The 12,003-nt window shown below is 37.9% G+C and overlaps 1 protein-coding gene across 6 annotated transcripts in view; it reads right to left on the reverse strand.

Annotated features, from left to right (window-relative positions):
* The window catches only part of ADAM28 (ADAM metallopeptidase domain 28), a 67,531-nt gene that overhangs the window by 21,947 nt on the left and 33,581 nt on the right, over window positions 1-12,003 (reverse strand). For all 6 annotated transcript variants that reach the window (XM_077780129.1, XM_077780128.1, XM_077780127.1 and 3 more), the window contains 4 exons: window positions 7,387-7,517; window positions 5,751-5,928; window positions 4,065-4,154; window positions 1,612-1,807 (listed from right to left, as the gene is read on the reverse strand). In XM_077780129.1, the coding sequence (XP_077636255.1) occupies window positions 1,612-1,807; window positions 4,065-4,154; window positions 5,751-5,928; window positions 7,387-7,517 (595 nt within the window). The remainder of the gene's footprint in view (window positions 1-1,611; window positions 1,808-4,064; window positions 4,155-5,750; window positions 5,929-7,386; window positions 7,518-12,003) is intronic.

The raw sequence follows: 12,003 nt of genomic DNA on the forward strand, positions 1-12,003 counted from the left end.
CTAGGGGGGTACTCATCTGAGAAGGATCTTGAGTAGGGTTTCCAGATAAAGTACATGATACCCAGCTAAATTTTTTTCTTTAAGTTTTTATTTAATTCCAGGTAGTTAACATACTTGTCCTATTAGTTTCAGGTATACAATATAGTGATTCAGCACGTCCATACAACACCTGGTGCTCATCACAAGTGTGCTCCTTAATCTCTATCACTTATATTACTCATGCCCCCACCCACCTCCCCTCTGGTAACCATCAGTTTGTTCTCTTTAGTTAAGAGTCTGTTTCTTGGTTCATCTCCTTTTTTTTCTTTTTATTTTGTTTCTTAAATTCCACATGTGAGTGTGCTTGCTGCAGCAGCACTGTATTAAAATTAGAACGATACAGAGATTCACATGGCTCCTGTATATGGAACATGTAAATTCCACATATGAGTGAAATCATATGGTATTTGTCTTTCTCTGAATGACTTATTTCACTTAGCATTATACTCTCTAGCCCCATCCATATTGTTGTAAATGGAAAGATTGCATTTTTTGATGGCTAGGTAATATTCCACTGTGTGTGTGTATACATATGTGTATGTGTGTGTATACACATACATATATATGTATATATATTTTTATATATAAAACAACATGTGTTGTTGATTTTAGCTATTCTGACAGGTATGAGGTCATTATAATTTTTGATTTGTCTTTCCCTGATAATGAGTGATGTTAAGATCTTTTCGTGTGTCTGTTGGCCATCTGGATGTCTGTTTTGGGAAAAAAAGTCTATTCATGTCTTCTACCCATGTTTTAATCGGATTATTCATTTTTTGGGTGTTGAGTTTTATAAGTTCTTTATGTATTTTGGATATTAACCTTTTATCAGATATGCCATTTCCAAATATCTTCTCTCATTCCGGTGATTCCCTTTTAGTTTTGTTGATTGCTTCCTTCTTTATGCAGCAGCTTTTTATTTTGATGAGGTCCCAACAGTTTATTTTTGCCTTTGTTTCCCTTACTCCCAGAGACTTATCTAGAAAGAAGCTGCTACAGCCAATGTCAGAGGGGTTACTGCCTGTGTTCTCCTCTAGGATTTTTATGGTTTCAAGTCTCACATTTAGACTTTTAATTCATTTTGAATTTATTTTTTGTGTATGATGTAAGAAAGTGGTCCAGTTTCATTCTTTTGCATGTTGCTGTCCAGTTCTCCAGTTCTCCCAGTTCTACCATTTGTTGAAGAGACTGTCTTTATCCCATTGGATATTCCTTCCTGCTTTACTCAGTTAAATTTGAATTTCAGATAAACCAAATTTTCTTAGTACAAGTCTACTTCAAATATTTCATGAGACATATTGATACTAGAAAACATTGTTAATCTGAAATTAAAATTTAACTGGGCCCTCCTTATTTTTATTTGCTGAATCTAGCAATCCCCAAATTGACCATATGTCTTAAAAATGCACTTACCCAGATTTCTGAGCAGATGCACCATTTCTAAGAAAGAAGATTGGGACAGAAGACTACTTTGGCCATGATTAAACACTGCTGCCCATTATAATATGATTTTTCCTTGTGTGTGCAGAAAGGGAGGCAGGAATGACAGCAACATAGGGCCTGCAATCTTACCTGGTCCCCACAGGTCGGTGCACTGTCCCTGAAGCGTGGGGCACACCCCCATCAAACAGTAGCCCTTCCCATTTTGACAAGGGAAGCCATTGACTCGGAATCTATCATCAGGGCAAATACCAGATTTACCGTCACACATTTCCGGCAGGTCACACTCATCTTTTGCTGGTCTGCACACTGCACCAGGCTTTTTAAACTGCAGGGAAATAAATGGGAAGAGAAGTTTGGTTTTTTTTCCCCCACCTGACTTACCTTAATATCTCAAATTAATTCAAATAATATTTTCCTTTTGGCCTTTTTTGGGGCAAGGTAGTTGCCTTTCAGCAAGACAGAATGATGCTATTCTTCTACATTTGCTTACATTTGCACTGTATAAGCTAAAGACATCTCCTATTATATCACTTCTATTGACTTTGCCCAAAGGCCTGAGTCTTTAAGTAATCAATATTTCTGAATTTGTAGTGCAACCATATAGAAATATCAATGAGAAAAATACAGAAGAAAATCAAGCCTCATCTTAAATGCAAAGAAGGAATTTACTTTTTCCTTTACCAAATGCATCTTTGTCAAGATTTTCAAGATTTAAACCTGCAACTTCAGAGATTTATTGGTGAAGTGAATCTTCTGTATTAAAGAAAATAAGTTTATGAGCACCAGCTCAGCACACTCTGAGACTTTCCCAGGCGTCACATTTCCTAACGTGAATGAATTCCTTTAATTGTATGCTCAAATATTTCTTTTCAACTCACTTCTTCCTACGAAGTGAATTATTGCGGAGAAGAAATAGCCTGATGCACATTTGATGTATTAACTGCATCACAGTCTATTACTGCAAATCTTGCCCTTGCTTCCTCAGAGACATCTTGGCCAAGCCGATTCTGCCATTGATGCAAATCTTAGGAAGGCTGTGTGGACACTGCAGGCGTATCTTTCCCTAGGTGACGTGAGCAGGCGTGCTTCCCTATCATCAGAAAACTTACAATATCTTTACACTGATGACAGAATGGAATCCAAAGTTTAATAGAAGCATACAAGACCCTCCAAATTCAACCCCCACTGCTCCAGCCAGACTAGCTTTCTTCCCAGCTGTCACATGAGACATGCTTATACCTCCTGTTCCATCTTTATTCTTTCCCACAGCCTCTTCTTCTGGGAACATTTTCTTTCTGTTGGCTATCTAAAAATCTACACACTACTTTCAGACTAGTGACAGTCTCATTTTCCATGTAGCCTCCTCTGACTTCCTCAGTGCACACTGCCATCCTTTCTTTCTGCACAGGGTGGGAAGAGATTTACATTTGGATTTGGAAGATATGGGTTTGGATCTTGGCTCTGCCAGGGGCTGGGTGCTGGAAACGGACTTCATCACCCTGAAAACCCAATTCCCTTTTGAATATTGGCTTTACAGAGTCATTCTGAAAGTTAAGTGAAAACAAGTTGCACAAAGGGTGTATATCTTCATAATGTTTACCTGGGCATTGAATCATACATGGTATTTTTATCTGTTTCAGGTATGTATGTCATTACCCTCAAGAAACAGCATGTTCTTTGAAGTCAGAGACTACTTTATTTTTTCAATCTTCCACAGTCTCTATCAAATAGCACTTACTAAATACTTTTTGAATACTATTTATGTTCTCATGTTTTCTTCCTTTTGGCCTCCTTTATTTCTTTCCTTTCCCTCTGATATTAAAAGATACCAATCTCTCCCCAATACTACCCACAATTTGGTACGTTATCATTCTACTACTTCCTTCCATGAACAGTTTTTGAGCATTTAAAATGTATGAAACTCTGTGCTAGGTGAGGACAAATCAGTCCCCTGTTCTTAGGAGTCAATCTAACTAAGGAAATAGACACACAAACAAATAATCATAATAGAGAATCTTATGCAACAATAGAGTGTAAAATTCTAAACTTGAACCTAAAAGGAAAGGCAACAAGCCCCACAGAGAATATGACACAGAATCCTCACTTTTTGTCAGTTTTCTAAGAATTTCACCCTGAATGACTTCCAGGTTTCAAGATAGGGGAAACTTCAAATTATTTAAAATAAAGGCTTTTACACAAAGCTGTTATTAAAGAAATATGCAACTAATTAAGAGGTTTGGTGCAAGAAGGTCCTTGGATCAGAAGCAGTGGCAGGTGGGAACAGCATTGGCATTGGAACTGATCGTACTTGGAGTTTGCCAATTCAGTGACCCTATTATTTTGCACATTCTCTATTCTGAGCCTCTGTTCCCTCAAAAGCAAAATGAGATGATAATATCTAGCTCAAAGGGTTGTTGGGGCCTGTGTTTGTAAAGCACACATTTATAAATGATAGGCAGCCTTACTCTGTAGACAGAAAACTAGACCTCTGTTATTTCATTCAACGTAATCTTGGAGATTTTTAATATAGAAAAATAAACAGTACTTATAACTATTAAAATAGAATGAAATAATAATCTTACCTGGCACTTTTCACAGCATTCTCCTAATGCACACTGAAAACTTGCTTTGATTTTACAAGTTTTAGCATCACAGCAAATGTTGGTACATTCCTAAGAAATGCCAGAAACAAATGTGAAATGCTGGTTTTGGCCTCAAATTTTTGCTCTCATTTCATACAAATTCATAATATAATTTTTTCATCACACAAACCCTACTTTGGTACACTCGAAATATAATTTTCAGGAGAATAAAAAAAACAAAAGAACAAAGTTTAACATTAGAAAACCAGATTTTGGAGCCACTGGTGATTTGTTATGACCTGAATGTTACTGACACCTTCTTTCTTTAATTTGAATGTCTCTTCTAGTTTGCTCAACCTCCCATGATTGTACTGAAGATGGTCTACTTTTGGTAAAATATGAGTGAAAACAAAAGGGAAAAGAACAGTCTTTTAAAATAAAATTTATCTGAATAATTAAAAACATAATTAGTTGAACTCATCAGCTTTGCACCCACCCAGCAGTTAATTTAATCTCCAGGGCATATACTATAGAGCAAAAAGTATTGTTCTTTATCCCATTTTGACACTTAAGCCAACTCTGTGTTAAGCGATAGACTTTGTCTTGCTCTCCCCACCTTGCTTCTAAGAAATCAGGCACCTGTGTGAGGCTTTGGGGAAATTCCTACTTCAGAAAATTTCTCTTAGAGCTGCTTAGTATCCCTAAGATACATTTAGAGTTACAACTTTTTAGGGTTAAAACTCTCACCCTTATTTCAAATATACACACCATCTTGGAAAGATTCTGCTTTCTTACAGAATGAATACATTTGTGGTGGTCATATTTTAAGTTACTGAAGAGCTGACTCCTTGAGGGGTTGAACGTCACTCATAATAAGTGTTAATAAAATGGGGGCAAGGGTCCCATTCATAACCCTGGTTGTCATATCAAGAGGGATCAAGCCAGAAGTACTAATGGTAAAAACTCTTAAGCCACAAAGGAAAGAACTAAATCCCAGTGCAGGGTGGTTCTGGGATTGCTGAAACAAACACTTGGGTCCATACCTCGGCTCCTCCCTTCACCAGCTCTGCGACCCTGGGCAAGCTATTTACACTTTCTGAGCAAGATCACAGTGCTGTGCCTAAGGTAACTGCTCAGTAGGTCATAGGCACATAGGAACCATAAAATATTTCTGCCAGAAAGGGAAGGAAGAAGATACAAAACTCTGTTGTTGATTTTTCTTAACAAAAAAAAAAAAAAAAAAGGGAATAGAGAAGGAACCCCAAGAAGGAAATTAGGAAGGTTTTTAAGCAATGAAGCTTAAAACAATGCAGCATTGTTAGAAAGTCTGGCCTGAACATATGAGAAATTATAGAAACACACAATTTCAGAGTGAACCTGCTTAATACAGGTTTACGGTTTATCTTTTTAGCAATTAAAAAACATACTAGATCATTTTAGAAAGTACTTAGTTGGGGGCACATGGGTGGCTCATTTGGATAAACATCTGACTCTTGATTTTGACTCAGGTCTCACAAACTGTGAGATCAAGCCCTATGTTGGGCTCCACGCTGATAGTGCGGAGCCTGCCTGGGATTCTCTCTCTCTGTCTCTCTCTCTACTCCTCCCCCACTCATGCTCTTTCTCTCAAAATAAATAAATAAATAAACATTAAAAAAAAACACAACATAAAGTACTTGATGGTACCTCGGGAGTCCCACAATCACAGTCCTCTCCCATTTCTACCAACTGGTTCCCACAAATTGGGGTAGATACGATATCTGTAGGCAATGGAACATTGAAGAGGCAATTTGATAATTTATCTTCAAAGAACTTATCATAGCTGACGCGGCTACAGGAACTGAAGTCTGTAGGAATATAGAAGCTGTGAAGACACGGAAAAAAGAGAATGGAACACAGTCATGCTGAGCATGAAGGGCACAATGTCACACACTATGGATGATATACCCCCAAACCTGCCCCAAAAGATGAAATCAAATCCAGTGTCCAATTGCTAAATCATGAGCTCATTCCTGTGCTTGAATTAGCCCTTCCAGATGGACACAAACACATCTTGCTTTTTTTTTTAATTTTTAATGTTTTTTTAAATTTTTGAGACAGAAAGAGACATAGCACAAGTGGAGGAGGGGAAGACAGAGAAGGAGACACAGAATCTGAAACAGTCTCCATGTTCTGAGCTGTCAGCACAGAACCCTACGAGGGACTCAAACCCATGAACTGCGAGATCATGACCTGAGCTGAAGTTGGACGCTCAGCTGACTGACCCACCCATGTGTCCCCAAACACCTCCAGCTTTAATGAAAAAATGTGGTCAGATCTTAAAGATAAAAAAAAAAAAAAGATGCTACTGACTTATCCAGATAATCTTATTCAGCTTTAGGTCATTTTGGTTGTGAAGTCTTAAAGGTAGTAAAGTCATGTTTATTTATATGTCTAAGAATTCATTTCCTTCAGAGGAATCACGTTTTTAAAAAAGTTTATTTACTTTGAGAGAGAGAGTTCATGCATGCTCATGCACCAGAGGGGGAAGGTCAGAGAGAGAGGGAGAGAGAGAATCCCAAGCAGGCTCCACATTGTCTGTGCAGAGCCTGACTCAAGGCTCTGCCTCACAGACTGAGATTATGACCTGAGCCTAAATCAGGATGTGGACACTTAACCAATTAAGCCATATGAGCATTCCAGATGAATTACTTTTGATAGAATGTCTTCATTTCACAAATAAAGACGAGGTTTAAGAATGAAGTAGTATCTGGGGGAGATGTTGCCATAATGCTATTTTATGGAACCCTACATTGAGTGAGCTGGGAAAGGGAAGTAGAAGAGAGGAAATACATATATGAAAGGGACTGTGGGATTTTTAAGGATAAAATTCCAAGGCAACTTTACTTAGACAAGGCAGGAATGCATAATCTCTTCATTCTCCGTGAGAACATTCTTCTCTAATTAGATTTCTCCCCTAGAACTTTTTCCCTACCACTGCCCAATCTGAATTTATTGAGAATTTGATAAATACCAATTATTTTCTGAAACCAGGTCTAATGTAGATAATATGAATTTAAAAATGTCAGGTCACCCTAACAGCAATGATATAATATGTTTAAACCATGTCTTAGTTAATGGAAAAAATTGCATATAGATGAGGGATAAGGTGGCTTAGTATATTCATTCATGAGTATTAATTCATTCATTCATGAGTATTTATTCATGAGTATACTATTTGATACTGGAAAGCCTGAATGTATTGCCAAAGACATAAAAGAATAGTACAGTTCAGAGTGAACCAAAAACAGGGATATAAAGCGTCTTTCCAAAAAAGCCTCACCTTAGTGCTCTGTCCATCACACATATTGTAGAAGGGCACTTGCAAACATAGGAGTCATGAAACATTCCAAAGTTATGGCCCATTTCATGGGCCATTGTTCCTGCTACTCTAAGCACATTGTCACTGTGGTCCTAAGGGCAAGAATAGGGAAACAGATCCTCTGGTTTGTAAAAGAAATGATCACTCAGGGTATAATTAAATAGTTCTTGTATGTGGGGTCGATAGAATGATTTTAGCTTCAGATTTTTCACTAATCCCCATCTCCCTTTCTCTCCCCACCTTTTCCTCTCCCCCTGCTCTCTCTCTCTCTCTCTCTCACACACACACACACGAACACACACATACACACACACACACACACACACACACACACACACACACACACAACTTCGGTACTGAATGCCCATCACAGGGCACACTGCTTGCCCTTTATTCTTGTAAATGGGAAATATTTACAATGAGAAACATTTTTGTAGCCTCCTGCCATGAGAAGTAGTGGTAAAATGTCTTCAAAAATGATAGAGAATCAGAATTGTTTAAAACTGATCCATCTCCTTCCCCTTGGCTTGTTTTTCAATACCTTCTAATTTGACTGAAGGTCTTGGATATGTTTAGCCTATAGGGACCCAAAAGTTTTTGTTAACCTAGGACTTTAGTACCATTGGTAGCTCTCTCAATCCTGTTACTGTTAAGCTAGATATCAGTCAGTTCTAGACTTGCCCCATTGAATGAAGTCCAGCCAGTAGCCAACTTCATGACCAGATTATTTCTGATTCGAAGTGTTGGACTGGGAGCTCCAGGTTTTTCAAGAGCAATAAAACATCACTAGAGAATCATTGAAGGTTTTAATTTCCCACAGGGGAGACAGAAATCTGCCAATCACAGCCACCCGCAGACACCTGATTTCCTTATCTATTTCATGTCAAAGAACCAAGTAAGGAGATCCATCCATAAGGCATGGTACAAGACAGGCAAACAAGGAGCACCTGTGTGAGATGAGAAGTTCATACTTACAATTCATGATATTGTATCATTCTGTCAAGATAAACCTGGTAAACCTTGGTATTTAGTAAGATGAGGACAAAAACAAATCAAAAAAATTACAAAAAATGTAAAAGTGTTTAGACTTTCCAGATTGCCTTATTTGAGGTCCCTTTAAACTTATAGTCTCTTCCTTAAATAATTATTCTCATAACTGAAATGTTTCTTTCCTTTGGAATGAATTCCATTCTCTCTTCCCCCTTTCTAAATCCTACCCACCCTTTGAAGTTTATTTTAAAGGAAGTTTTCCTGACCACATTAAGTTTCATCAATGACTCTCTCCTCTGGATTCCTACTACAATTTTCAATTCTACTATCATATGATATTAAATATTGCTTATGTAGTCCAGTTTCTCTTCCAATTTTATGGTAAACTCTTTCAAGTTAGAAAATGCATTCTTTACTTCCTCTGTTCATCTCATGAAGCTTATCACAAACCCAGACTCATAGGATATATTAGAGAGATATATATAAATATATTTCAGTTCCACCTAGAATGAAGAAAGCTGGGAAGAGCATTATTCCTGTACTAACAAAAAGGACTAGCCAGATAAACTTAATTATAATTGTCCTTGAATCTATCAGTCAATTGTGGTTACAGGACATGCACAGAAACTGAAACCTAAAAATAGGCCCTCCAAGGACAGATGGAACTGATGTATCTCTAGCAAAGCATAGAGGAGATGCCAGGTATCCTACAAGTGAGGAAATAATTCATTTAACTTCTTAAATGAGTTGCTAAAGGCCTAGGATGGGCCAGTGTCAGAGTATAGAATCTGTAGAACCTCTGAAACAAGGGGGCTTTACGCATAGTTAGAGAGTCTTCTCCAAGGACCTCCTCTTGGAGCTCATGGCACACATGAGCCAGGTAGTAGAACAGAAAGAGCTTGTCTTGGGGAAGCAGTCCAGAAGGAGTAAAGTAGAAACTGCTGTAAGAAAAAGAGCATGAAACCATATCCAGACCCTTCTCCTTTAATGAACAGAAGCCTAAAGTCACTGGGGAGAGAAATAGTAATCTCTGACAACCTAAGGTAGAACTGAAGACCCAATATGGATAAGGAATAGGTTTAAACACACACACACACACACACACACACACACACACACCCTCTACTCCTGACACAAGAGACAATGCTCTTGAGCTGAGCCCAGGATCCTATATTAATATTAACTGATGTTTCCTCCTACTGAGGGAGGGTCCCAAAACTATTCCTCAAAAGATCTGCAAAAAATAGAAAGCAAAATTTTACTGCTGTGGGAAGGATGGAAAAAAATCCCTAAGAAAGTTTTGCTTTTGAGACCCAGGACCTGCCTAAGATGAAAACCAGACAAAGTCAAAAGAGAACTCCCATCTCTGTTCCTTACCACCACATTGTAGAAAGCTGGAAAGAGCATCACTCCCAAACTTACAATAAATAAAGACCCTGGACCATCAATTCACAATTTTCTAGAACTCATCCAGAGCTGAGGTCACAAGGCAACAAACAAAATGAAATCTAAGGAAAGGTAGGCTGGTGAGTACAGGGAAAGTCAGGACATGAATACCTGTTTACCTGGAACAGACATTGCCAGATGCCAGTAATAACTCATATAAAATAATCTTGAAACTCAGAAAGTTAAAGTGTGTGTGGTACAGTAAGAAAATACACAAAATGTGGGCACTTCAGACATAGGTGGGAATTCCCACCTATTCATGGGTTTTTCTCCACACAGACTTCACCAAGTGAAAGCTCTGAGAAAGTCTTCCCCATAGTGTGGGCTTGGGGGAGAGGAATAGAAAAGGCATGAAATAACTCTAAGATCATTCTCCTCTCTCTGTTTTGGAGTAAACATGATGAGGTTCAGGGTGAACTGAATGTCTCACTTGCCTTACTCTAGTCCATGACCTAAACCAAGGGCTTAAGCTTCTGGGAGAAAAAGGAACAAATCCTATAACCTAGGGCACTGGTAAAGTCTCAGTGCAACTATAAAAAAGGAACAGGAAGGAAAATAAAACACACCAAAAGCTTCTACCCCTAGGAGGAAGGAGAAGGAAAGGCAGGAATACATGCTGGGCTATGTCAATTAGAGGTCTCTGCCACCTGGCAGTGGAGCAGGAGCACTAAAAGGATGTACACTACAGGACACAGGATCTATCAAAGACTGAGGCTTAGCAAAAACAGAAGAAAATGCCCTCTGCCCACCAAAAATCTACCCATCATCCAGTAACAAATAACAACAACCTATTGAGAGGAGAGAGCCTACAGCAAAAAGAGACTCTCTGGGGGATCCAGTAAAGACCTAAAGATGAGTAGGAAGCACTCATTGAGAAAAACTCTCTGAAAAACCAGCCTTCCCCCTAAACACAAAATAATGTGAGAGGAATTTAAAGCCTATGCTGAACTGAGCATAGTCATAGCAACAACAAAATCCCAAACCCAACTCACCTCCTGCTAGGTTGATTCAAACCTTACTCAAGAAGCCTAGGAGATGGAAAGAAGTGATCATTTCCAGTTGAAGAAAAATTACACACACACATGTACACGTACACACCCCTCAGATAATGCCTTTCACAGGATGTCTGACTTTCAACAAAAACAAAAAAAAATAAAGCATCAGAAAGAAAGAAAGAAAGAAAGAGAGAGGAAGGAAGGAAGGAAGGAAGGAAGGAAGAGAAAGCCCTACCTTGTCAATCAACATATCCAGACTCATATCTGACACAGATGTTAGAACTATCAGGTGATACTTTAGAATAACTGTGATTCATATGGAAGAAGCTCCAGTAGAAAGGATGAATAGCACACAAGTCTGGTTGAGAAATTTCAACAGAGCTGGGCACCATAAGAAAAACACAAATGGAAATACTAGAAATGAAAAAGACGGTAGCTGAGATGAATGATATTTTCAACAAGCTTAACAGTAGATTTGGAATAGCTGAGAAAATAATCACGGGACTTAACAGTTCAACAAAAATTACCCAAATGAAAACACAAAGTGAAAAAAGGATAAAAAAGAAAACAAACAGCAGAACTGAGCATTACAAGTTTTAAGGAGCAGTATAGAATCATCACAGATATAGAAATTTGTGTCCCTGGAAGAAAAAAGGAGAATAAAATAGAAGAAATATTTGAAGAAGTAATGGCCCAGAATTTTTCAAAATTAATCACAGATACAAGCCCCAGGTCCAACAGGTCTGAAGGAATATTGAAGAAAGCTGAAGGAATACTAAGTGTGATATATTACCCATTTCTCTCAAACTCCACTCAGCTATACCACAATTATAATTGAACAGAAGAAAATTAAAAAGAAAGGGAAAATCTTGAAGTACAAAGCAAACAGATACATTTCAGAGCAACACAGATCAAGTTTACAGCAGACTTCTCATCAGGAACTCCATAATCCAGCAGGCAGTGAAGTGAAATTATTAGAAGTACTGAAAGAAAGAAACATTATTAACCCAGAATTATAAACCCAGTGAAAATATATACAAAAAATAAAGATAAAGTCATCTGAAAGAAACGAAAAATTTCATTGACAGCACAGCATATTACAGGAAATATTTTTTAAAAATCTTTGAGAAGAAATAAAAAAATATTA

Source organism: Crocuta crocuta, unplaced genomic scaffold, assembly GCF_008692635.1.
Source record: "Crocuta crocuta isolate KB4526 unplaced genomic scaffold, BGI_CrCroc_1.0 scaffold395, whole genome shotgun sequence".
In the NCBI taxonomy this organism is placed as follows: Eukaryota; Metazoa; Chordata; class Mammalia; order Carnivora; family Hyaenidae; genus Crocuta; species Crocuta crocuta.